The sequence below is a fragment of the Cydia splendana genome, chromosome 11 (genome assembly GCF_910591565.1).
Source record: "Cydia splendana chromosome 11, ilCydSple1.2, whole genome shotgun sequence".
Lineage (NCBI taxonomy): Eukaryota > Metazoa > Arthropoda > Insecta > Lepidoptera > Tortricidae > Cydia > Cydia splendana.
Window position 1 is genome coordinate 10,830,056 of NC_085970.1, and position 27,190 is coordinate 10,857,245.

General features: G+C 41.9%; 2 protein-coding genes across 2 annotated transcripts in view; both read left to right on the forward strand.

Annotated features, from left to right (window-relative positions):
- Window positions 1-507: 507 nt before the first annotated feature.
- The window catches only part of LOC134794886 (ankyrin repeat and LEM domain-containing protein 2), a 203,447-nt gene continuing 176,764 nt past the window's right edge, over window positions 508-27,190 (forward strand). Inside the window, exons 1-12 of the mRNA XM_063766718.1 lie at window positions 508-735; window positions 844-1,084; window positions 2,847-3,002; window positions 12,120-12,283; window positions 12,924-13,400; window positions 13,979-14,152; window positions 14,560-14,712; window positions 15,282-15,460; window positions 16,471-17,531; window positions 18,160-18,281; window positions 19,217-19,347; window positions 20,052-20,187. Coding sequence (XP_063622788.1) covers window positions 853-1,084; window positions 2,847-3,002; window positions 12,120-12,283; window positions 12,924-13,400; window positions 13,979-14,152; window positions 14,560-14,712; window positions 15,282-15,460; window positions 16,471-17,531; window positions 18,160-18,281; window positions 19,217-19,347; window positions 20,052-20,187 — 2,985 coding nt within the window. The 5' untranslated portion in view covers window positions 508-735; window positions 844-852. The remainder of the gene's footprint in view (window positions 736-843; window positions 1,085-2,846; window positions 3,003-12,119; window positions 12,284-12,923; window positions 13,401-13,978; window positions 14,153-14,559; window positions 14,713-15,281; window positions 15,461-16,470; window positions 17,532-18,159; window positions 18,282-19,216; window positions 19,348-20,051; window positions 20,188-27,190) is intronic.
- LOC134795124 (uncharacterized) lies at window positions 20,212-22,817 on the forward strand. Its single transcript, XM_063766957.1, has 2 exons — window positions 20,212-20,358; window positions 22,511-22,817. Exons 1-2 carry the CDS (start codon window positions 20,255-20,257, stop codon window positions 22,815-22,817), a joined length of 411 nt encoding a protein of 136 aa, XP_063623027.1. The 5' UTR covers window positions 20,212-20,254.

Consider the following 27,190-nt stretch of genomic DNA (forward strand, 5'->3'; position numbering starts at 1 on the left):
TTTCTTTGTTTTATTTATTTACTGTAATGATTTAATGAACAAAACCGAATCAAGCGGAAAATTCGATGAATTATTTTCAAACTCTGATTTTTAGTGTTCCGTACCCAAAGGGTAAAAACGGGACCCTATTACTAATACTCCGCTGTCCGTCCGTCCGTCCGTCTGTCACCAGGCTGTATCTCATGAACCGTGATAGCTAGGCAGTTGAAATTTTCACAGATGATGTATTTCTGTTGCCGCTATAACAACAAATACTAAAAAGTACGGAACCCTCGGTGGGCGAGTCCGACTCGCACTTGTCCGGTTTTTTTGAAACTTACGGTTTTTTATTGACATGGCAACCCTTGCAATAGTTCGTTCGGAAATTAAATAAAATGACGTAGACTACATTTAAAGACATTATTTATGATGTGGCTATGCATGAAATAATGTGAAGCAAATAAAACTAACAATAGAACACACACGTACACTTTTAAGAAATATTACGATAACCATAAATTGGATTTGAGAACATTATGAAAATATAAATATCCGTTCGAAGTTTGATTTCAGAACGAAATAAAAAAAAAGTTAAAGCAAACGTCACCCTTTTTGAGCAACGCATTTTTGTCTGTTTTTAAAAATACAGCCGTAATTTTCTGGGCGTATATTCTCACGCACCATGTACTAAAAACATAAACGCTGGTCAATAACAAGCGCTGCAGCTATGGTTTTATGATATCTTGTTAATTCAAGGTAAGTTGAGCAGAATATGTTAATGGCACACGATCTTAAAAATAAACTCGAGGTTGTATTAACATTTTTGCGTCACAAACAAAACAATGTTTTGTTTATTGTTTTCAGCTGGACGTGATGTCGAAAGCCGTCACTATACCGGAGTGTAACAACGATATAGGAGGTATGAAAGACGAGGTATCCACGTCGCCGCCCGAGAAGAGGGAAGGTGCTATGGGCTTGTTCAGTCGCCTTTTGCGATTGGACACTTTGAAGAGGAGCGCAGCCGTGAGCCCTACGCCGACGGAGCCCCCGATGACGTATTACGGGGTGTACATTCCTTGCGAAATTAAAAAGGGCCCTGATGAAGGTAAACTTGTTTATTTTCAAACATCTGTTACTTTACTAGTTTTACTTCAATGTATTATAAGATTCAAACATGCTAGTAACTAAGAAGTTTATCATTTCTAAGTATCAAGTAAAGTGTGTCATAGGTATTTAGTTGTTATCTTGTATGTCAATAATACAATTGGACGCATTCCTTACCTTATAAGTTATAACAATCTTCTAGTAATTCAATGGTCTGTGAGTGTGCTTGTTGACACTCTTACATTCAATAAACAACTTGACGTAAATAAACAGACCAAATGTTTACACAATTTTTTTTTTTAGCTTTTCATTTGTAGGCTTCTGTTGATTGGATTCTCCCTTCTAAACAACAATATCAAAACTATGCAGGTGTTAGTGTAAGGCCTGAGTGGACGCTTGAAGCGGAGCGTTCGGTGGGGCGTGCAGCGTGGTGTTGGGTTCACAAGTGATTTCAGCAGCATGCACTAAGGCCACTCCTATATGTTTGTATTTGTTTAACATGCACGCCGCACGCCCCGCCCTGCTGCACGCCCAACTCGAGCGTCCACTCAGGCCTTACTCTTAGGTGCAAAGATATATGCAACGGCAAGGTCATAAACAGTGATCGGACAAATCATCGCAAAACCATCAAGAATCATTTATATCTCAAAATAGGACAAGATTTATTAAACTCATATTATGTACACAGTATCTTTATAAAATTTCCAGATTATACTCAAAAACTGCAGGTCAAAATTGTTAAAAAAATTGTATCATGTTCCATACCATATTTATTTTTGCGATAAATTGTCCGATCTCTGGTCATAAAGATCAGAGGCTCCCAACATTTTTTGCACCCATGTCTGATCTCTTACTGTTTGTGAACATGTGTTCCCACATTGGCTGTGGGATTTATAAATGTTGTATAACATTGTTTGACAGGGACAACACAATAAATCACTACCAATACTATCATGCTGTTCCTGTCACACAATGTTATATAACATTTTAGAACAGCCAATGTGGGAGCACCATTATGGATTGTATGGTCCTACTGGAATGGCTTCATTAGCTAGGTAAAAAAAAATGTTTGTAAAAAATGCAATTTGAGTTTTTTTTTAAGTTTTTTTAAACCTAGGGTGGCTTGGCTACAGAATCTTAAGGTACAAGGCTATACAAACCGAGCTGCTTTGTGCACCAATTTCTCGAGGCGGCTTGTTCTGTGTGGACCACCTTCAGATGGAGAGTTCATTAACTTGCATGTTTCAGAATGTCTTTTGAAATATAACTTTCTAATGACCTTGGCATTTCATGTCATTTGCTGTTTAAAATTCATCCATTGTTCATTTCAAAACCTGCATAATATGTTGCCAATTTATATGCTAATTCACTGATTATTTTAGCTGTTTAACATGTTAACTTAAGATTAAGTAATAATTATTAAAAACTTATAAAATTGGGTATTATATAAGGAAATTTTCACAAAAGTTTTTATATTTATTTATTTATGCTCATTGCCCCATTGCTGATAAAGAGAGAGAAAAAACTGTTCAGTGTCCATCAATTCACTGTATTTCCATGTGTCCACACCTCATGTATGCTGCCATTGGATACTAAAAGGCATTTTTCTTAGAACATTTTGATCACAGAAGACTGCCTTTTAAAATTCGACAGCAGTATGCTGGCGGTCACGTGGGGCCGGGAATACACCATCAATTCAGCTTATGGCTAATACCTATGGTAATAGCAATTAACCCATCAATGACATTGTAACACTTTCACAGAAGCAATACACGTGTACGAAAACAAGGCGGAGGCGCTAGAACTGGTTAGGCGCTACAAACTGGGCAGGTTCAAGGCTTTCCATGACCGGAAGGAAGCCGTGTCTTTCGCGCTGCGCGGGGCCGAGCCTGCGGACACCACGGATGGCAATGATAGCTGTGAGTGATACTTTCTTATTCCATACTGGTCACACTAGAGTGGTTCATATTGGTGTTTTACAATTGTAAACGGGTTGGTATAGTCCAAGGCTACAAACTGGGGAGGTTCAAGGCTTTCCATGACCAGAAGGAGGCCATGTTATTCGCGCTGCGCTGGGCCGAGACTGCGTACACCACGGATGGCAATGATAGCTGTGAGTAACACTTGCATAAGACTTATTAGCACAGACGACAGATATGTACGAGAGAGACAACAAAGTTAAAATAATGAGGATGGGATGGGGAGAGTAAAAACCGACGGCGACACCCTTAACTAGGCCATTACGAGCTTGTACTGTGCGGTGGCGAGGACATTAAACGTAATTAACTAATTACGTTAATTAATGATTGGTGTAGGGTGACCCGTTCTCGGCTGAAATCACAGCTACCTGTTTGTTAAGACTCCAGACAGACTGAACTAACTGAGCAAACAAAGGATCTATATTCCCGTCTTTCGCCCTGCTTATTATGCCGGCTTACGGTCATGCATTGCTTCGCAGCGGCTTGGATTGGATGGGAGGACGTGATTAAGTGGACCAAATCAATTGTTTACGTAGCATATGGCAATATGCGGTCTTTAATTTTTAGTCATCTTTTCAGCCCTCATTTTTAGAGCTGCGTTGATTATGAAATTTGTAATAGTCACAAAACAGAAGACCGTGCGAGGTGTACCAAAATGGAGGCGTACCTTCATTTTGAATTGGAACACGGGTCTCTATTGTTTCCTATAAAGTTTTAATTTAAGTCATAATGTAGTGTTTGTCCGCATTTTCGTTAGTCATAATCATAACCATACGTCGTTATCGCGGGAGCAACAACGATTTGTTTGACAGTAGTGAAAGATTATGACAAATAAATAATAACAGAAGTGACATTCCTATCGAGTAACGTTTATATGTACTTACCTATGAGTTCAAAATGTAGCAGAATCGAATTGAGATAAATTTTTTTGTCTTCTATTACTAAAATCACATAAAATACTTTCAGAAGTAAATACTGTAATAATTAAAAATAATTAAATACATTGGTGACTCATTTTTAGGGTTCCGTACCCAAAAGGTAAAACGGGACCCTATTACTAAGACTTCGCTGTCCGTCCGTCCGTCTGTCTGTCTGTCACCACGCTGTATCTCACGAACCGTGATAGCTAGACAGTTGAAATTTTCACAGATGATTTATTTCTGTTGCCGCTATAACAACAAATACTAAAAACAGAATAAAATAAAGATTTAAATGGGGCTCCCATACAACAAACGTGATTTTTGACCAAAGTTAAGCAACGTCGGGCGTGGTCAGTACTTGGATGGGTGACCGTTTTGTTTTTTGCATTTTTTTTCCGTTTTTTTTTTCATTGTGGTACGGAACCCTTCGTGCGCGAGTCCGACTCGCACTTGCCCGGTTTTTCATGTTGACACGTTGACTTATAGGTTTACGTTTACAAAGTGAAATACGAGATTAATTGACCTTTTCCAGCGAAAACTTCATGCTAGATTTGAAGAACATCTTAGAGGTTTAAATGTGTAGGCAGTATATTCCACTTTTACAAAACATACGTTCTGTTACATGTGTTCTTTGACAGGCTTGTGTTTGCTCCCGCGATAACGACGTATGGTCATAACTTGATTTTTCTCAGAAACGCGTGACTTTTCAGGATTGCCATAAAACAAATCGAACGGTTCGATTTGTACCTATCTATAGGATAACCTTACGAAAATCCTGACAAGTTAACGGTTTCTGAATTATGACTAATGAATTAATGATAATGTGACAATCATTACATTATGATTTTCAATAATTATGCCAAACAAAGGGATCCGTTGGAACACACATGCAATTAACTTCTATTATTACGTGTGCTTGTTTCCATAATCCAGGTCAAAAAAGGCGTAAAACAAAACCGTCACGTGTATACTGAAACGTGTGCCAGTGACCGTTTATGACTGCATATAATGTCGAACGGAGCCATTAAAACGGTCTAATCTTGTTTCTAAGGCTGCCTTGCTAAACTGTGAAAATGTTCACATGTTTAGTGTGCTCAAGTTAATAATTGTGTACGTGTAAGCCTTATGAATCACTAGCCTACCTAAAGTATGAAGGCACTTTGTTTCGTATAGAATGAGTAGGCTAAATTTCGATTCTAGATGCCATATATGTGCGGGGCATTGCCCTGGTTTGTAATAAGTATTACAAGCTATTTTACGGTTTAATTATAAAACGGTGTATGGAGACGTGAGAAACAAAGAAATTATATGAATAGACTTCGTAGCGTTATGAGTAATAGTAGCTACATGCACCGTTGTATAATAAAATCGTAAAATAACTTCAAATACCCTATTGTATCGCAGTATTCTTAAATACGTAATAGAACAATGTCACAATACAACCTCAACAGCATTATACTAAAATTTATAAATAAAGGTTTTGTTTTTGCGTGTTAACACAAGTGTAATAAATGTAATAATATTATTAATTCACACTTAGAACCTCGACGTTATAATATTATTAAGAAACGTATTTCATAAAGGACTATGCGTCAAAATTGCCCCAAAACCAACAGAGATGAGAGTTAGGTCATTAGATAGGTATTTCTCTGTTCTTTATTTCGTTCTATGGGCACCAAGCGGATCGAATTCCATTGCAGAACAGAGTAATTGGTATTTTAGTCAAAATGTCGCCCTTATTACCTAGGCAATAGAGTCCACCGCCGGGCGAGCGCGGCAAATCATTCGGTGTGCTCGCCCGGCGGTGCGCGAACATCTACCCTGCAGCAATTAATTTACTTACTCAGTCTCTACTCTATTGCCTAGGTAATAAGGGTGACGACATTTTGGCTAAACCACCAATATCTCAGTTCTGCAATGGAATTCCGCTTGGTGCCCATTGAACAAAATGAAGTACATAGAAATACCTATCTAATGACCTTACTCTCATTTCTGTTGGCGTTGGGTCCAGACTCCATACAAAGTTGCCCATGGTCCTTTGTTATTTAATATTTACATGCTTTAAATTATCTATTTACTAAGCTTTCTTAATTGTTTTAAAAGAAAATTAACTAATTCTGCCTCCGATAACAATTGACCTCATTTCGTATCTATCATTGATAACAGGGATAACCCGAATGATATAATTTTCTACAATAACATAAATGTTTATATGAAAATGTTATCTTATACTATTTCCGGGTGAAATTGTATTGTTTGTCTTTAGATAATGGTTAATATCGTTATTTTGCCCGTTAGTTGGCGCCACGTACGAGTTAGATCAATTAGGACGTTGTACAAGTACACAGAGCTGGGCATCGTTAATCAAAAAGTTAATTTCGTTAATCCGTTAAATAAAAAGTTAACTTCGTTAAACGTTAAAACGTTACTTTTCAAAAGTTTTAACGGAAGTTAAAGTTAATCGTTAATCATAAATATACGCAACAGGAAATAAAACTAGTAGAAATAATCATAAATTTTGATTTTTTTAAAGACTAATCTACTAATTAACATGGCAATCATTAAGTACTAATTAATAATAGCATAGCCAATAAAAATATCATTCGCTAGCATCTGCCATAAGGTGCATGTTCCCCTTCATGAACATGAGCATATTAAAATTGTCGTCTGATAGCGACGCCCGTTTTGGAGAAAGAATATTTTTTCCCGCCGAAAACAGGCGTTCCACAGCAGCACTGGAAGGTATACTAGTGTTATATTTGAGGCAGCGCGCGGCCTTGGTGTGAGTAGGTACTTAGGTATTAACAATTAACGGACTTAGGGAAAGTTAACGGAAGTATACAAGTCCGTTACAGGTTTTTAAAGTTAACTTAAAAGTTAATCCGTTACTCGAAAACTTAATTTCGTTAATTAACGATTAACGGATTAACGGATTTCTGCCCAGCTATGCAAGTACATGTAGAAACATCACGTGACATAGGTATGCAACTTCTTCCGAGGGATCTTAAACTAAAGCCACTAAAGGGTTAGAGTTTATGAATTTGGCCATGCCTTGTTTTTAGCATGTGAGGGAACTGTACACAAATAGTAGAACTGTAAATTGCTAACCGGACGTGGTGTCCAAAATGAACTGAGCTCAATTTTATTGCTAAGATGATAAAAGCATGTGCAGGTCATTTTGAATACTTCAGCTGTTCACTTGTAGCTGACTGTACGCGGTTTTTCATTAGGAAAGGAATGACTGTCGTAAGCTCGGAGTAATTAACAATGGAACCGCCATTAACAGGCGTTCCCCTCTGTCGAAAATAGGCGGCCAATGGTCAACCTCTTGTCAACCATATGTATGGACTGACGTTTATCTGACATGACGTACCTATACATTTGATGTGCCCCTCCCCTGCAAAAAACGGCAGACTATTTTGTACCGAAAATTTTAGACATGGCGTCTCCGAAGGTCGTAAGGTCAATGTGGCTAATTCCGTCATAGGACTATTCCGTCCACTAGAGTTTTTCTCAAACAACATGCAACATTGATAATTTCGTCGACAAAGCAGCGATAGTTTTTAGTTTCAGCAATCAAAACAAATGTTTTTTTTTTCCACGATTGAATATCAAAGAAATATACGCTCGTGGACGGAATAGTCCCTATGACGGAATTAGCCAAGAATTACTTTGGCAACAGCTATAAGTAATTGGATACTTATTAGCTAACCTATTATGTGTTATTTATTAGATGGGTGTTAATTCTAGAGGCGTGCGTAAATACCATTAGTCGCGCTAGGTAGTCGCCAGCAGCCAGCACTGTAATGTTAACTGACAGTATGTGAACCTTACGGCACAGACATACGGTCCAATGATGGTCAGCTAAGAGTATTGTTAACACTCGCGTGATAACGACATAAAATACGTAACCATTGCAAGCAAAAACTGCCATTATACCATGAAATAAAACTATTGAAACGGATTATATCGCGTATATTGAATTCATACTACATCATCGTTTCAATCGTTTTATTTCATGAGTAACTATCCCGGTAACCGAAGACAATATTATGCCATTGTATCGTTTGTAATAAGGACAATTTTTATCGTGGCTTAGCTTTATTCATGTAGGTCACCATTGAATAGATTAAATTAATTGTTTTATTAGTACTATTGTACTTAATCGCTAATACTTCTTATATTATGATCACCCGCCGGAAAAAAATGGCACATAATTAAATGCAAGCTAATTGTATAGTTCGATTTGTAGCTGGCCCCGAACGGCCAATCCTTTGTCTATTGTTAAGTAAAAGTAAGGCTTTAGCACGCACTGCGATAAATTTCTTGCGCTTTCAGTCTTGCAAGTGGGTGCGCTTATAAAGCATGCTGTACGTTACACTTTTTGCGGTTCCGAAACCGCAAGAAATTTATCGCAGTGCGTGCTAAGCCTTAGAGATATATAACTATTAAGAGCGCTATTACATTTCGGCGTTGAGCGAGTTTAGGTATTTTACGCGCTGCGGCAGGCCGTGCGAGCTCAGTATGCCGATCCCTTCTACCACACTCCCACTACAATGATGGATTAAACATTCTTGATCCTTCGCGAAGCATATTGAAATCAACCATAACAACACTAACTGTACTTAACTTTTAAAGTTCTAAAACTGTTATTTGGTAAGTACGAAAATACTAAATGCAGTGCAAATGTACATAGGGGCTGTTCATAAATTACGTCATCTATTTTTGACGATTTTTGACCCCCCCCCCCACCCCTCAAATCATCCAAAAATCAAGCTTCGGATGAATCTGTTTCCTCCTACGTCATGTTACCATCATCCGATGTCCAGACCCCCCCCCCACTCCTCCCATTTGAAACGACGTAATTTATGAATAGCCCCATACTCGTACTTATGAAGGTATATTACTCGAAAGAAATTATAGGTACCTACTCGCTTATTTACATGTTTCGTCATTGCATTTGGTACCTATAGGATGTAAAGTTTGTATCAACGAGGGTTTAAAAACGAACTGGTACTGAGGATCTGATGATGATTAAGGTGGTCACGGATACCAATCAACCATGTAGTAACATGATTAGGCTCGTTTGATTCGTCTCAACAAGATCTTTGACACTGAAGATACACAGGGTCTGATGATGTAGCTGGAAGGTGGCCACGGGTACCAGTCTATCATGTGACTAAACAACTTCGTGTTTGGGCTCGTTTGATTCGTCTCAACAAGATCTTTGACACAAGACAGTACTCAGGGTCTGATGATGGAGCTGGAAGGTACCATTACCAATCAACCATGCAACTAAACCACATCGTGTTTAGGATCGTTTGATTCGTCTCAACAAGATCTTTGACACTAGGTGATACTCAGAGTCTGATGATGGAGCTGGAAGGTGGTCACCGGTACCAATCAACCATGCAACTAAACCACTTCGTGTTTAGGCTCGTTTTATTCGTTTCAACAAGATCTTTGACACAAGATAGTACTCAGGGTCTGATGTTGGAGCCGGAAGGTGGTCACCGGTACCAATCAACCATGCAACTAAACCACTTCGTGTTTAGGCACGTTTTATTCATCTCAACAAGATCTTTGACACAAGGTAGTACTCAGGGTCTGATGATGGAGCGCGAAGGTGGCGACGGGTACCTGTCTATCATCATCAGCTCCATCATCAGACCCTGAGTAGTATCTTGTGTCAAACATCTTATTGCGACGAATCAAACGAGCCCAAACACGAAGTGGTTCAGTTACGTGGTAGACTGGTACCCGTGGCCACAGTCCAGCTCCATCATCAGACCCTGAGTACTAACTTGTGTCAAAGATCTTGTTGCGACGAATCGAACGAAGCCAAACACGAAGTGGTGTAGTTGCATGGTTGATTGGTACCGGTGACCACCTTCCGGATCCATCATCATACCCTCAGTACTACCTTGTGTCAAAGATCTTGTTGCGACAAATCAAACGAGCCCAAACACGAAGTGGTTCAGTTACATGGTAGACTGGTACCGGTGACCACCTTCCGGCTCCATCATCAGACCCTGAGTACTATCTTAAGTCAAAGATCTTGTTGAGACGAATAAAACGAGCCTAAACACGAAGTGGTTTAGTTGCATTGTTGATTGGTACTGGTGACCACCTTCCGGCTCCATCATCAGACCCTGAGTACTATCTTAAGTCAAAGATCTTGTTGAGCCGAATCAAACGAGCCCAAACACGAAGTGGTTTAGTTGCATGGTTGATTGGTACCGGTGACCACCTTCCGGCTCCATCATCAGACCCTGAGTACTATCTTGTGTCAAAGATCTTGTTGAGATGAATAAAACGAGCCTAAACACGAAGTGGTTTAGTTGCATGGTTGATTGGTACCGGTGACCACCTTCCGGCTCCATCATCAGACCCTGAGTACTATCTTGAGTCAAATAAATACATATAGAATGTCAGGTCGTTTCAAATATTTTTAATCCTGTCCGGTAGTTTATTAAACTGTACCATTATAAATTATAATACTATAAAAACAGTGCTAGGATCAAAGTTGCGTTTTACACGCACACAGTATAGCGTTTTACACGGCGCCCGCCGCACACAATGATAAAAAACCTCGTCGTCGCCGTTGAAAATGTGCGGAGCCGACCGACACACGTCCTGCCTCTACAAGCTCTGCCGCGGCACTGAGCTGGCGCAGCGCGCGTCATCGGTAATATAGAGTAGTTTTCAAAAAATTGCCAAAAAATTATAGTAGAATTTCATAAACACTAATGTATACCAACAGTATAAGCAAACGTTGCAGATTGCTTGAGTATGAAAATGACTTCGATATTAAGTAGATTTTCGTAGGAATTGACACTTGTTTCGGAGAGAAAATCGAGTTCGTTTTACTTTGATTTTCTCTTTCCCAAAGGTATGTAGGAAAAATATAGTTTGATATGCCTAAAGTACAGGGTATTAGTAATACAAAATAGCCAGGTTTAGCAGAGTAAAATTCTCAACATTTCCAAATAAGAGCTCGCCATTCAGTGCTTCACGGGGTTTTTCGGAAACGACCATCAGAAAAAAAATCATTACTAATTTAATAAGTCCTTTTTCTAATATTTACAACGATATTTATAAAGATAAGAAGACGCTTTTACTGGAACAAGTACTCATTGTTTCTAATAATGAGCGCAAAGTCCTGAATTTCGTCGACTAGTATCATCAATTTTGCATTATTTCGACTTTTCTTGTAAGAGCGCTCTTAAAATGTACATCTGAATCATGGAAACATAAAACAGGCAAACTTTAAAACATAGCAAATTTAACATAGTAAAAAAGCGATTTTAATTTATAATGAATATTTAAAAGAAAGCCCTAAACCCTGACGACCGGTCTGGCCTAGTGGGTAGTGACCCTGCCTGTGAAGGCGATGGTCCTGGGTTCGAATCCCGGTAAGGGCATTTATTTGTGTGATGAACACAGATATTTGTTCCCGAGTCATGGGTGTTTTCTATGTATTTAAGTATTTATAAATATGTACATATTATAATATATATCGTTGTTTAAATACCCACAACAGAAGCCTTATTGAGCTTACTGTGGGACTTACTCAATTTGTGTAATAATGTCCTATAATTATTATATTATAGTATAATATTTATGTATATTATTATTTATTTACCCTAAATTCAGTTGAAAATACAGCTGAAACAGCTGTGCATTTCGTCCATTGATGTCTAAAGGCTTTAGACGAAAGGGGACGAACAAAGTAGTCAAATGCGGGGGCATATCTACAGTCAATATACACCATAAATAATGTTGAAATATTTTCCATAGTGTCAATATCCAGGAATAAAAATGGAGACTACGTTTGTATGGAGGAACGGTGGTCCACAATCCCCTTAACACTTACCAAAACGCCATTGGTCAAGCCAAGCGCGTTTCAAACGCTGTCTCCTGTATACTTCTAACTTGTACCATTATAAAATGGGGTCTTGGCTGCTAATGCTAAGGTCATAATGTCATCTCTTTCACTCCTAACCGGTCTTGGCAAGTGTAATGGAGAACATTGTGACCTGCATTGTGACCTCGACAACTTTATCCAAAGGTGATTCCTGCCTTAACTGTTTCCAAGATTTTTACATATTAATCATTGCTTTCTTTTTAATTCCAGCTCTAATGGGCGAAAAGCCATATCCATTCAAGGCGCCGTCGCCCCAGGATATGGTGGCCCTTCGGAAGTCGATCGAGAAGGGACTTCTGGCCGCTGTGAGGGAGAGAGTGTGGGACAACCCCCGGTATCTCGTCAGCAGTGGAAACACACCGGCTATTATGCAGGTACGATATAAAACTAGGTATGGACAGTGTAGATTTATAATATAGAGTTATCTTCAAACACGCTACGAAGTCCGCTGGAACAACATAAATTTAGACGTACCCGGACTACCCAGGATTTAAGAAATTATGATTACATTCAATATTCAAGAATTGATCGCCACATATGATATCACATGAATTAATAAATGTCCATACATTGTGTCTACAGTTTACCGATAAAATACGCGGTAAAATTGCAATAGAAAACCAGGTCAATATTTGTGGCTCTATGAAATTCTAGAAACTGATAAATAATTAGCCTAAAAGTTTGCCAATCTCCGAGCTGGGCTAAACTAAAGAACTCCGAACAATTCACATATTGCATTTAAAATGTTAGAACCTATGGCCATTGGGGCAGAAAGGTTCTCGAGTGGCGACCACGTACCGGACGGCGCAGCGTGGGTAGACCCCCCACAAGGTGGACTGATAACCTGGTATAGGTTGCGGGAGTCCGCTGGATGCGGGTGGCGCAAGACCGGTCATTGTGGCACTTTTTGGGGGAGGCCTATGTCCAGCAGTGAACGTTCTCTGGCTGATATGATGATGATGATGATATAAATTACTACTTTGGCTGCATATGTAAACGAAGTGCCTTTTCCAGGAGGGTTCCCGCTACAACGCTTTGCACGTAGCAGCCAAAGCGCTGAACGCGGAGATGTGTAATCTCGTGCTGACGACGGTCGGCAACCCTGCCTTCGTGCAGACCTTGTACGGGCTGGACGCTGACGCCGACTGTTGCAAAGTGAGAATATTAACTACTATTAGTTCACAAGGTTCCCGCTACAACGCTCTGCACGTAGCAGCCAAAGCGCTGAACGCGGAGATGTGTAATCTCGTGCTGACGACGGTCGGCAACCCTGCCTTCGTGCAGACCTTGTACGGGCTGGACGCTGACGCCGACTGTTGCAAGGTGAGAATATTAACTACTGTTAGTTCACAAGGTTCCCGCTACAACGCTTTGCACGTAGCAGCCAAAGCGCTGAACGCGGAGATGTGTAATCTCGTGCTGACGACGGTCGGCAACCCTGCCTTCGTGCAGACCTTGTACGGGCTGGACGCTGACGCCGACTGTTGCAAAGTGAGAATATTAACTACTATTAGTTCACAAGGTTCCCGCTACAACGCTCTGCACGTAGCAGCCAAAGCGCTGAACGCGGAGATGTGTAATCTCGTGCTGACGACGGTCGGCAACCCTGCCTTCGTGCAGACCTTGTACGGGCTGGACGCTGACGCCGACTGTTGCAAGGTGAGAATATTAACTACTGTTAGTTCACAAGGTTCCCGCTACAACGCTCTGCACGTAGCAGCCAAAGCGCTGAACGCGGAGATGTGTAATCTCGTGCTGACGACGGTCTGCAACCCTGCCTTCGTGCAGACCTTGTACGGGCTGGACGCTGACGCCGACTGTTGCAAGGTGAGAATATTAACTACTGTTAGTTCACAAGGTTCCCGCTACAACGCTCTGCACGTAGCAGCCAAAGCGCTGAACGCGGAGATGTGTAATCTCGTGCTGACGACGGTCGGCAACCCTGCCTTTGTGCAGACCTTGTACGGGCTGGACGCTGGCGCCGAGTGTTGCAAGGTGAGAAATAGGTTATTTTATGCAGCAGTTGATTCAGTAATGATTTGTTTCACAATTTTTATCTGTAATTTCAGGAATTCGCCGCGATCCTAGTGGACCGCTACCTGAACACGCCCGACAAGGGCATGAACGAGACGCCGCTGCACTTCGCGGCCAAGTTCGGCGCCGAGGCGTGCGTGGACGTGCTCACATCCTTCCCGCAGTGCAACAAGCAAGCCACCAACAAATTCGGCGAGCAGCCTAAAGATGTAAGTATACATTGTTAACTAAGGGTCAGTTACACCAACACTTGGCAGTATTTGCAACGTCACTCAGTAGTAAAGTATGAAATTTTCTGAACATTAAAAATAAACAAGCGTTTTATCGGTTACAGACGATTTGGTGTAGTGGATTCTAAATCATTGATTTATTTAATCAGGCATAGTAGGTAGTTGTCAAAAAGTGTTTTCAAATAAGCGTACGCAATGTAAATGTATGTCGTATTGCGTATGGCGTTCCCCGTTCGGAGGCAAGACGAAAGCGGACCCTTGTTTGATCCTATACTGATTTTTTGTACTTTCTAGAGTCTTTCAAAGTGGCCGAGAGGGACAAGTAGGCTGCGCGTCAGTATGTGTTACAATTTGAAGTTTTTATCATCCTCTCTTTCTCGTTTCAGATAATCTGCAAGCGCGCCAACAACGCGTCTCCGGAGTGTGCGCGTCGTATATTGGGCATGCTGGAGGAGCGGTTCTACGTGCCGGTGCTGCACGCCGAGGACGGCAGCGCGGCGCCCGCCATCGGCCGCGCCTTCACGCCCGCCATGCCCCCGGTCAGTACATCGGACGGGACATGATGACAATGTAGAGAACGCCGGCGTATACAATTTCCGGTTGGGAAGGCCGTCGTAGGGCAAGAACTTTACGTACAGATCGATTCAAAGGAGCTGGCACGAATGCACGGCGGCTACAAATTGTGTTTCTTTTTTTACTGGAAAATTGTGAGGACATTCAAATATTGAAACTTAAAAAGTCAGTATAAGTGCCTTACAATGTTAGATAAAGTTTTGTCCATAATCTTTAAACATGTAGGACACATATTTGTTTTAATTAGGAGGAGAAATCACACTTGACTTGATATGATGTCCTTTTAAAAAAAACCTGTATCATTCATATATACATTTCGATGTCTCACGGTACACAGCACTTACTTTTTTTAAACTGTGAGTATCCCCATTCTTTTCCGATGCCTAGCGGTGACCGTGAGTTATAGCCCGTCAAACAAGTTTGTCAGTAGAAAAGGCGCAAAATTCAAATTTTCATAACACTTCGCGCTTTTTTTTTTATTTGCCGATCTTTTCTACTGACGGAAATGGCTTGACAGACTTTACATCTGGTACAGGAAATCAACCGTGACCCGCTGAGCCCGCGCTACGAGATCCTTGCCTTCGCGGGCCCCATGGCGGCGCCGGAGGCGGACAGCTTCCGCCGGAAGTGGAAGACGCCGCCGCGCGGGCCCAAGCTGCACGCGCCTGCTTTCCGGTTACAAGAGATGACCAAAGGGCTTGAGACTGTCGGCAGGTTAGTATTTCTTTTAGGATTCAATAGACAAAATGACCATGTTTTTTATTATAGCAAAAAAACTTCCTTAGTTTGTTATCAGCCATTTCAATTTAACCCTTTGAGCGCATTGTCATAGATGTCTAGGGACTGGCTTTACGGACAATAATAATGAGGCATGACAGGGGCCAGTACCGCGGTGTGACACCGGTGCAACGCGATTGGTTGATGAGTTCGCATCACGCGCGCTATTGGTCGCAACTAGTTGCGTTAGACTGCACGATTGGCTGGAATTCGTGAGTCACACCGCTAAACTAGTACCATTTTTAGTGCCCGTAAGGCCAGTCCATAGATATATACGTTAATGTTTGAGCGCCAAAAAGACGTCAACTGACGCACGCGAGCCCAATATCAACCTTTGTGCATTACGATAAGATTCATGATGACGCACCTCGCACGATAGGCGTGGTGCTCAAAGGGTTAAATCTTAACAAGTTTAGCCAACCTAACGTAGCGTTCTAACTAAGCGAACGCGATAATTGCGTACGTAGTATTTATCCAAGAATTAAACTGTACACTGTACGGTAAACTATACTGTGTGGTGTAAATCACATTTGTCAGTATTATTGTTTCGGAAGTAGAAATTGTCGGAAACACATTGTATTATTATTATAGCAATTATTTTTGGACAAACTACCTCTTTTTACTCCCAAAAATAGTATGCCCACACTACGAAGTCCATTTACATAATAATAATCATAATACTATGAAGTATTTGAACAAATTAAATTATTTTCAGAAAATATTTTAATTTGTTTTTATCAAGTAGAAACACAGTAGGAAGTGCATATACTTGGAAAAATTTGACTAATGTCGCTGTGGCCCGGTGGCCGAGTGGTTCAGGCACCTGCCGCGATAGCAGAGGACGCTGGTTCGATTCCAGCCTGGGGCACTGGAGGCCTTGGTCACTTTTTCTTAGTATATGACATTTATTTCAGTTTATAATAATCATAATTTTAATTGTATTACAGAAACCTAGCAGAAGAAATGAAAGTAGGCTGGAAGGAGTACTGGCCCTTCCTCGACACCTTCACAGACCTCAGAACCCCTGAGGGTCTAGCGTTACTAGAGAACTATCTCAAGACCAAGTACGAGAGCGCCTGCTCCTTCGCTTATAGCGACAGCTGCGCTCAATCACAGTCTCCCGACGACATCTCCTTGTCCAGAATCAGTCTAGGCAACCTAGGCAACCAATCACAAAGTCCTTCGAAACAAAACTCCGTACTAAGCCCCATGTCTGAACTATGTGTTGCTTTGAAATCTTGCACAATATCTTCAGACAGACCGGCGCATTGGAAGAAAACAGACCCTATAAGACAGAGGATGTGCCGACAACCTACGAAAGCATTAACCAACGGCGATGTCGCATCACCAACAAACCCTACAAACCACTCGGTCAGCCAACTCGTCTGTATCGAACGAACCTGCCAAGTATTCGCTAAAAGAATCGCCGATGCTCTAACGTTCTCTTTAACATCCGAACCAGAAGTAGCAGGAGAATCTCTAAAAGCCGAAGCGAAGTACCTCCAACATACAATGTACACTTATATGGACGATGAACGATTTCAGAACATTAACTTTGCGCTGATACATTCGCGACTAGCCCAGCTAGCCGTCTTCATGTTGAAGCGACAAACTAAAGACACAGACGACGTGAACAGTTTAGCGGAGTTTTTAGTAAAACTGCGTTGTCCGAACGACGATATATTCAGTTCGGACGATGAGCACAGATCTGCAAGAGGTCCAAGCAGGTTACGAATGTCCCACATATTAGATAGTCACATTAAATGCCTAGCTAGTTTTATTAGTGAAGAGCTAGCGGAGTCGGAGGCGACTAAAGGGCCATCTGTGTCCGAGTCGGAGTGTGCAGAGCTGTGGGGGAAAGCGGCTAAGTGCAGGTGTGAGTGGAAGATTGAGAATTTCGAGAGGAATAGCAAGAAGAATGCGTCGTTTAGGAAGAACCGGTCGATATTGTCGACTAGTCCGAAGAGTGAGAGCCTGGTTAGAAAGCTGACGTTCGATTGTGACATTGGTAAGTTTAAATTTTAATCTTATTGTTTTCGCCAAAGTCTAAAATGGTTTTGTGTTCTCTTTCAATTGTAATGGGATGGTAGTATGAGACATGTAATACTGAATAACTTCTTCTTCCTCGCGTTATCCCGGCATTTTGCCACGGCTCATGGGAGCCTGGGGTCCGCTTGACAACTAATATAATACTGAATAACAACAGGGAAAAATCCAAGTAACAAATAAAATCTCTATGAACTTCACAATAAGAGCATGAAAGAAATAATGTCCACTTAAATATCGATTTTATTGACATATTTAACTAGCTGACACAGAAGAGCGTTGAAATATTTTGTCAGATCAAAAGGAGATAAAGTTTGCAGTAGTTTAGTCTACCCGCCCATTGCCAATAGGGATGTCTCCTCTACTAAAAAAAAAATATTTCACACCGTCCACGAAATAAAGCACCAGGTAATTATTAGAAAAACATACATAGCAGTTTAAATCTAAAAAGTAGGTGAGTTGACCTGACGTCACTATACTCGATTTCATATAAATTCCATATTAGCAAATCGATTTGACAGTTCTAAAAAAACTGATTTGACTAGGAGGAAAGTAGCCTGCTCGTTCTAACTTGTTGTGTTGTTCGGCAGGCGACGGCAAAAGTCAACGCAACGAGACGTCCCGGCCGCTCAGCGTGAACTCTCCCGGCGGGGACTCCTCGCCGGCGCTCTACACGCTCGACACGGCCAAGTGCACCGTCGTGCCCGCAGAGGTAGGTGGCCGATCACAATTACCCACAATAAAACTATTTTTTTTTTTAGCCTGTTGTAGTGTCCCACTGCTGGGCAAAGGCCTCTCCCCCTGATTTCCACAACTCCGGTTGTAGTGCCTTCTCCGGCCAGCCACTGATGAAGGCGTCTTAAGTCGTCCCGCCATCTCCGTCTGGGCCTGCCACGTCCGCGCTTCTTTTGTGGCATCCACTTGGTGGCTATTATACTAGCCCACCTATCCGGATGCATGCGGCAGACGTGACCCGCCCAGTCCCACTTCAGTCTGTCAATAAAACTATACTTAGCATTATGATCTCAGTCGCCAGTTGGTATTGCGTTAAGTATAAGCCATTCGACCGCTCATCTTTAGGGCTCATTTAGACGGCGCGAGAACTCACATGGGTGTTTTCGCACCGTCTTGATCCCTTACTCGCCGGCCGTACCGGATTAGTTTAAAACACTATCAAAATCTTAGTTTTAGGGAGTCGGCCACCCGTGAAAAATAAATGGATGGCGGTCGGGGCCGACGTATTCATTATTTCATAGTCGAAAAAAAGAATTAAGGTTTTGTCCGAATAGTAGTAGTACCTAAGCTGTCTTGTCGCTTGACGCTCATTTCTCCTTACCTCTATATCTTTCGAATCTATATATGTGGCTTTCCATCGGAGAATTGGGTCCTTATGCTTCATGTGCAATAAGGAATATTCTATCTGAACCTCTGTTGGAATTTCAGATGAAAAGGTCCTTGTTGCACTTGATGCATAAGGACCCTTTTGTAATGGAAAGCCACATGTAACGACAGCGATTGACTATAATCGAGAAATAAACTTAGCTCCTATAATAGGACTCGATAGCCACATGGCTTTTCATATACTATATTATTATCGCTATAATACTACAAGTTTGAATAATATTCAAATTATTGATTTCCATGCAGATATCGGAGGACGAGTCCGGCGAGTCCTGCAACTCTGACGAGTACCAAACTGCCTCGGAGCATTCTGACGACGACGATGACAAAATGGTGGACGCCAGCGACAGGGCGCTCGCCGAGCCTTTTATATACGGGTACTGTACTGTTCACTCTCACCCCGTTTTAAAAACTGTTCTTTATCACCCCGGTTTATACAAGTACAGGTAATTTTCACCCTGGTTATTAGTTATTCTGACTTCGACTTGCACCTCGATCTGTAACGGTAGATAGATTCATTTTCACTCCGATTTATGCGGGTACTGTTCAATTGAAGGGATGTTTACAAAAACAACAGAACTGCTTAGAGCCGTTGACACTTTTTTAAGAACATTGTTAATCGTTTCAGGTGTCAACCAGTGTAGTCAGTTATGTTGTTTTTGTAAACATCCCTTCAATTTTACCTCGGTTCATAGTGTTCATACAAGTACTATTAATTTTCACCCCGATTTATACGGGTCCAGCATGTATTCACCTCCCACCTCCTGTAAGATCCTGTAAGATTTTCAAGGATTTTCATTATTTTATGAACCCCACGATTAACCGAGTTTCACTTACCACAGTTACCGCATTGTGATATCATGTTACTGAGGTGGTGCATAATTGTTTCCCTTCGTATTTTCTCGGAAACGTTCGTATTTGTCATGCTACTTCAATCAACCTCAAGCACTATTTTTGTACCGAGACTGACTGAAATAGCAAGACACGTTCGTACGTTTCCGTGAAAATACGATGAAAATTATTATGCACTACATGTGTAACAAGCATCCTCGCAATTTACTTACTTAAATTTATATTACAGAGAGGAGCCGAGTAAGATGGACCGACTAGTATTCGACGCTCTAGCCCCGTGTAGCATTAGTCCCGAGTCGTACCCCAACGTGTATCGCTGGCGACATACTGTCGCGCTCTACTCGCCTAAGGAGAGAGACAAGTTAGTATCTTTTAGTGTTTCTTTCCCACTAGGAACTCTTATTTTGACATGACAGAGAAGAGCTAAGCAAGATGCACCGACTAGTGTTGGACGCACTGGCCCCGAGTCGTACCCCAACGTGGATCGCTGGAGACATATATACCGCCGCGCTGTACTCGCCTACGGAGAGAGACAAGTTAGTATCTTTTAGATTAGGGTTCCGTTCAATTAGAACCCTTATTTTGATAACTGAATAAAGGGGCCAACCGAGATGGACCGAATAGCGATTTTTAAAACGGTGTCTAAAAGTCTCATATGGCATGATGTTCAGACTCCTGAAGCTAGTCTGCGTTTGCTATGAGATTCAGTGCGCGTGTGTTTTTGCCTTTCACATTGAGTAGGCGCCAGGCGCTAACTGCACCGCTATTCATAATATTTGTCCCTTGCATTTTTTCATATCAACCATGTAAGACGTTCATCGTCAATTAAATAGTATTAAAATATAATTTTGGTTTTTTAATGAGTATATTAAGGCTCCGTAATGTACAATACGATACATTAAATGGTGGCCCATGAGGGGAACCTACGAAAATCAAAAAAGTGCGATAGTATAAATGCGAAAACCTAAATACTGTTAACCTTTGTAACGTTATGGGGAGACTACGTCCATATGTTGGTAGGGTAAGTAAATGAAGTACTACCAACTCGTTAACAAAATAAATTATTTATTGAAGAAAACTAAATTTTGATAAGGGTCGTGGGTGGTCAAGGCCCGTCTAGATTTGCGCCCGAGATCCGGTACTGCCCTGGCTGGTCGAGGGTCCGCAGCAGGTGGGTGTCACTCGTCAGCGCTGAAGAGGAGCAGGGGCGACGGCGGACGAACGGTTAAGGCTCCAACCCTGCCGGCGAGGTGGTGATGGTGTGTTGTTGGTGCTACGTCGGCCGACGGCGATTTTTAAAATAAAACGACGAAAAAGATGACGACGCACCCTGTGGATTTTCAGACGTCTTAGTAATGTGTTCCTGCTCGCTCTGCTTTTGTGAATACCCTGTGATGATGATGATGATGGGACCATGGGAAAGTCGGTGCACCAAGCAGAAAGCGTGTTTGTGTTCACAAGCAGAGCGGAGTTACAAAAGCGAAGGAAAAGCACAGAGTAAAGAAGGAAAGAAGAAAATAAAAAAAAAAAATTTAAATACGTCGCGAATCATTAATTAAATTACAAAGAAAGGTGTCCGCGCACACCTTAATAAAATATTTTTGTACCGCGCGCTAGACGACTCGGGTTACCCCGTGTGCGCAACGGCACAACCGTATACGATGGCGAGGTGGCGCGGACTGGATGGCCAGTGGTCAACGGGACGAGACAAGCGCGCGCGCAGCCGCTTCTCGATCCTTCCATGACGTCAATCAATGGACCGGTCGCGAGTACAGTCCGTACGAATAAAGTGATACATACAATACTTACCTATTATAATTATTTGATTATTTATACCTATTAATTATAATACTTTACAATAGTAAAGTAGAATAAGACGATTACTGTAAATATAAAATTGATGAATAAAATTGTATAAATAAATAACTAATTCATTTCCATAAATAATAATTGATTAAAATAAAAGTAAAATAATAATTCATGCGTTAATAAATTAAAATCTATTATAAATAAGTTATTTTTATTTAAATTTGATTTATTTAATATGTAAAAATAATAAAATCTAATCTTATAATTAAAACATGTACGTACAACGTTACACCTTTTGGACGCCAATTACCGATATATCCGCACTACAGGTTCAACGCCAAAGACCGATTAATCGGTCACAGACCACAGAGCAACATTGATCTACGTGCATATGCATAAAGTTCAATTTCAATTTTGATACTTGGGTGACGTGGCGTCTGAGTGATAGCTTTTGTGTTTGACACGGCATCGAAAAGGTTAATTAAAAAAAAATTATAAGTTTAAATCAGTACAAAAATCACAATATTATTTGATCTAATCAGTTGTTTTATTTAACTTTCAATGTTTGTAAATATGTATGTTCGGGTCAAATCTTGCAACCGATTCACTTTCCATGATTCGATTGAGCTGTAACTTCACATACATTATGTAAGTTGGATGAGAATGCAATATTTTGGTATCATCGAGCTGATCTGATGACGGACACAGGAGGTGGCCATAGGAACTCTGTGATAAAATAACGCAACCTAATTGAGTTTGGGATTGTTAGAATTGTCTCGATGAGTATTAGTTGTCTGTTGAGAGAAAAATACAGTCAGCGAAAATAGCTTGTCTCGAAAATGGAGTTTTTGACAATAAACTTATTGACTCTGTTAACAGATGGGCGGCCCACGAGCTAAACGACAGCGTGGCATCGGCGTCCTTCAGCTACTGCAGCCCACTGCGGCACACGACCACGCCGCGGCCGCGCGAGCGCTGCTCCACGCCCAACCACCGCCTGCAGCTCGCACCAGAAGCGTATCAGGACCGCTCCGTGCCGCTACAGGTTAGTGTGGACTACCTCCTACTGCAGCCCACTGCGGCACACGACCACGCCGCGGCCGCGCGAGCGCTGCTCCACGCCCAACCACCGCCTGCAGCTCGCACCAGAAGCGTATCAGGACCGCTCCGTGCCGCTACAGGTTAATGTGGACTACCTCCTACTGCAGCCCACTGCAGCACACGACCACGCCGCGGCCGCGCGAGCGCTGCTCCACGCCCAACCACCGCCTGCAGCTCGCACCAGAAGCGTATCAGGACCGCTCCGTGCCGCTACAGGTTAGTGTGGACTACCTCCTACTGCAGCCCACTGCGGCACACGACCACGCCGCGGCCGCGCGAGCGCTGCTCCACGCCCAACCACCGCCTGCAGCTCGCACCAGAAGCGTATCAGGACCGCTCCGTGCCGCTACAGGTTAATGTGGACTACCTCCTACTGCAGCCCACTGCGGCACACGACCACGCCGCGGCCGCGCGAGCGCTGCTCCACGCCCAACCACCGCCTGCAGCTCGCACCAGAAGCGTATCAGGACCGCGCCGTGCCGCTACAGGTTAGTGTGGACTACCTCCTACTGCAGCCCACTGCGGCACACGACCACGCCGCGGCCGCGCGAGCGCTGCTCCACGCCCAACCACCGCCTGCAGCTCGCACCAGAAGCGTATCAGGACCGCTCCGTGCCGCTACAGGTTAGTGTGGACTACCTCCTACTGCAGCCCACTGCGGCACACGACCACGCCGCGGCCGCGCGAGCGCTGCTCCACGCCCAACCACCGCCTGCAGCTCGCACCAGAAGCGTATCAGGACCGCGCCGTGCCGCTACAGGTTAGTGTGGACTACCTCCTACTGCAGCCCACTGCGGCACACGACCACGCCGCGGCCGCGCGAGCGCTGCTCCACGCCCAACCACCGCCTGCAGCTCGCACCAGAAGCGTATCAGGACCGCTCCGTGCCGCTACAGGTTAATGTGGACTACCTCCTACTGCAGCCCACTGCGGCACACGACCACGCCGCGGCCGCGCGAGCGCTGCTCCACGCCCAACCACCGCCTGCAGCTCGCACCAGAAGCGTATCAGGACCGCGCCGTGCCGCTACAGGTTAGTGTGGACTACCTCCTACTGCAGCCCACTGCGGCACACGACCACGCCGCGGCCGCGCGAGCGCTGCTCCACGCCCAACCACCGCCTGCAGCTCGCACCAGAAGCGTATCAGGACCGCTCCGTGCCGCTACAGGTTAGTGTGGACTACCTCCTACTGCAGCCCACTGCGGCACACGACCACGCCGCGGCCGCGCGAGCGCTGCTCCACGCCCAACCACCGCCTGCATCGATATTGTTTCGCGTCTGTATCGCTACTGCAAAAAGTCATCGTGTGCCTCCCTAGGAAGCTGGGGCATTTCACGTCAAGCGGGCAGCGAAAAAAGGGTAACGATCCGGATTTTGTTTATAACTGGGTTAATTGAACATGTATGTGATCTAAAAAAAATGGCATCTTTACTTTTTTTATTTATTGCTTGGTTACGATTATATACGACTTTAAAAAAAATACAAAATCTGAGTAATGGATTTTTCAAATGTCGTGGATGCAAATCATCAAATGCATTTTAAAATAACTTAATGGTGTTTTATATAGAATAATAATGTTATTTCTTGAAAATGAAAAAAAAAGTTAAATTTAATTTTTTTTTCATATAGTAAACTGGAAGTATATATAAAAATTTTTTTTTTTTCTAACTTCGCATTTTTTTATTTTTTTTATTTTAGCATAAAAATGTAGTTTATAACCTGGAAATGTTATGTAAAAAAAATTATAGTTGTATCTTGAAATTCGTAAAAGAAACTGATCAAAAAACTATGGTGCTGCACGGTAGTCACGGCACGTTTTCCTGAGTTGTTTCGTAGTGCGGTGATATCAAGTGTAACATATGGTTTATAAGTATGCAAAACGGCTATTACTATTACGATATTATTAAAATTAAGTATAATACTTCTATATTTTTTATGTTTTTTCATTGGGCACTTGGAATAAGTAAAACAAGAGAGTAGCATGTAATAAAATCTTTTATTTATTTGGTTATTTTAACTACTTTAGAGTCTGTGGTAAAACTGGTCCGTTTTATAGTTATACCCTCAGGTGTCGGTAGAAAAGCGTGGTATTTTTTCGTTCCAGGAATGGTGATAGCCCTGTCAAATCGTGGTTGCAAGAACAGTCTGTGTTGCTGTATATCTTCCTTGGCACAATAATATACTGCTGTTTCCTTTAACGATGTTCTCGCCCATTCATATAAACGCACAGGTGTAGTTATTGCTCTGTTTGTTGGCATTTGAAGGCTTGCACGAGTTGCTAGTCTTTTCAGGTTCCCGCCAAGACCATCGCAAGGCCCCTTTCCATGTGAAGTTGCATGAAAATGAATTTCTGCTTCAATGCCAAAGTCATCTTTATAACAATGTATATTAACAAAGTTAAATCTGTTTTTAAAATGTTGTGAGGCTCCATCGGTGCTATACATAATTTTTGTCACTGCAATATTTTTTTCTGAGAGATGTGTGTGAAATATTTTCTGAAATGCGTAAAATGAAGCTGTATCGTGCTTTAGATCATCGGATATCATTACAATGCTTCCGTGTTGTAATTTATTCTGGTCTTTGTAGTAAAATACCGATGTTAGCAGCGTTGACTGATCATTATTCCAATGAAAGGACTGTGCGGAATCTTGTATAACGAAACTGTAATTTTCGGCAAAATCGCATTGGACTAAGATTTCACCTTCAGATATTGTCTCTTTTAGCTGTTTAAAAAAGAGTGCTTGTTGTTCAGCGATATATGCATGTGGTTTTAGGATATCTAAAGCATTACAAAAGCTATCCACAAAGTCATCTGCGGGAAGCACTTGGGTGACTATCGAAAAGCGGTCCGTTCCCATCCATTGTTCATATGTTTGTGATGTTATTGTCATCAAAAACATTTTTTAAGTGATCCCGAATCGCATCCAATCCAGGACAATCGTTACAACGTTCAGTTGGGGATGATTTAGATGTCATCAAGTGACATTTAGACGTAGGGTTAGGGCACATCATTCTTCGCAGGCACTCTTTATAACAAGCAAGGTGGATGTTGGTTTCTGCAGTAAGTGAATCTATATTTCCTCCATTGAGCATAAGTTTAACATTCTGGTGATATGTACACACACACACAACGTGGGTTCCGGAATCGCCAGCAAGGACACACTGTTTCGGCCTGAGTGTGTAAAACTTAGTTAAGCCTACCTTAATGTCAGGATACTCATTTTTAAACTGTTGATACAACTCATTAATGTTGCACATCAAAAGTTGTTTCTGCAAGTGTGTTCTGCCGTTGTGCGTTTTGACAGATACAAAATCTTTTTTTCCAGGCATAACTCTGCTAATATCTTCACGAAGATAAAATGCTCTGACTAACTCTTCTGTTTCGACCGGTAGCTTACGGCCACTACGGGAATTGGGTGATGCCAAAACGCCAAATTGATCCACAAGTTCCTTAGCCTTTTTAGCTTGTCGTCGCGATGTCCCAAATTCTTCTGCGAGTTTGCTTTCACTCCAAGACTTTGGAGCAATAGTAAGTATTAGCATTTTCTTAGACGCAGATGTAGACGGCTCACTGTATTTCTGTTTCAGCTGACACAGAATTTCCTCATCTGCTATAGCTATGTCTGTTTGAGTAGAAACAGTTTTACGACATTCGTCTTCCGGAACAAATGAATCACTTTCTTGGTGCTGTGAACAATCAGTTGATATCTGGCTACCTTGAGACGACTGCGACTGCACAATATCGGGATTGTTTTCCGGCGATATTTCCTTAGAAAGTCGTATTCTGCAGGACGTGCACACGTAAACAAATGCTGACAATCCCCACTTCTCAGCTAAACTTGTAGAAATTTTTCTCACAATTTTAGTTCTCGGGTGAGATGTTAATTTAAAAGGATTATAACATCGATCACCGTAATAATTCATAGTATTCAAATATTGAATATTATTGCGACTAATAATACGACTAATTGCAGAAAACAGAACACAACGCGGTAGCGGCCTAAGTGACACTAAGAGGTAACGGAAATTCAAATATCGAATGACGCTTGCATAGCGTCACTATCTATCTCTTTCTAGCATATAACGTCGATATGAGGTGATAACTTACTGGTACCAATTATTTAATAAGAGATTTGTTTATTTAATTATGTACAGTCAGCATGTACATGGAGATAAAATATTGCTTCTCATTTTATTTTCGTATCACAAAAGTAAACAAGAAGTGTTTTTCATTAAAATACTTATAACATATTGCAGTGTTTGCCTATGTTTGCCATTTAGACTGCCATATTAAGCAACATTTCCGTACGGAGAGACGCGTAACCTAGCGCAGTACCTTCATACTTTGATCACATGTCTTCTACGAATTTCAAGATACAACTATAATTTTTTTTACATAACATTTCCAGGTTATAAACTACATTTTTATACTAAAATAAAAAAAATGAAAAAATGCGA

What these genes read in the sequence shown, in the direction of transcription:
- LOC134795124 (XM_063766957.1), top strand. Translation starts at nt 20,255, where the DNA reads ATGCACCGACTAGTGTTGGACGCACTGGCCCCGAGTCGTACCCCAACG. An exon ending in TCGCCTACGGAGAGAGACAA is followed by an intron (nt 20,359 to 22,510) that starts GTTAGTATCTTT and finishes CTCTGTTAACAG; the next exon opens with ATGGGCGGCCCACGAGCTAA.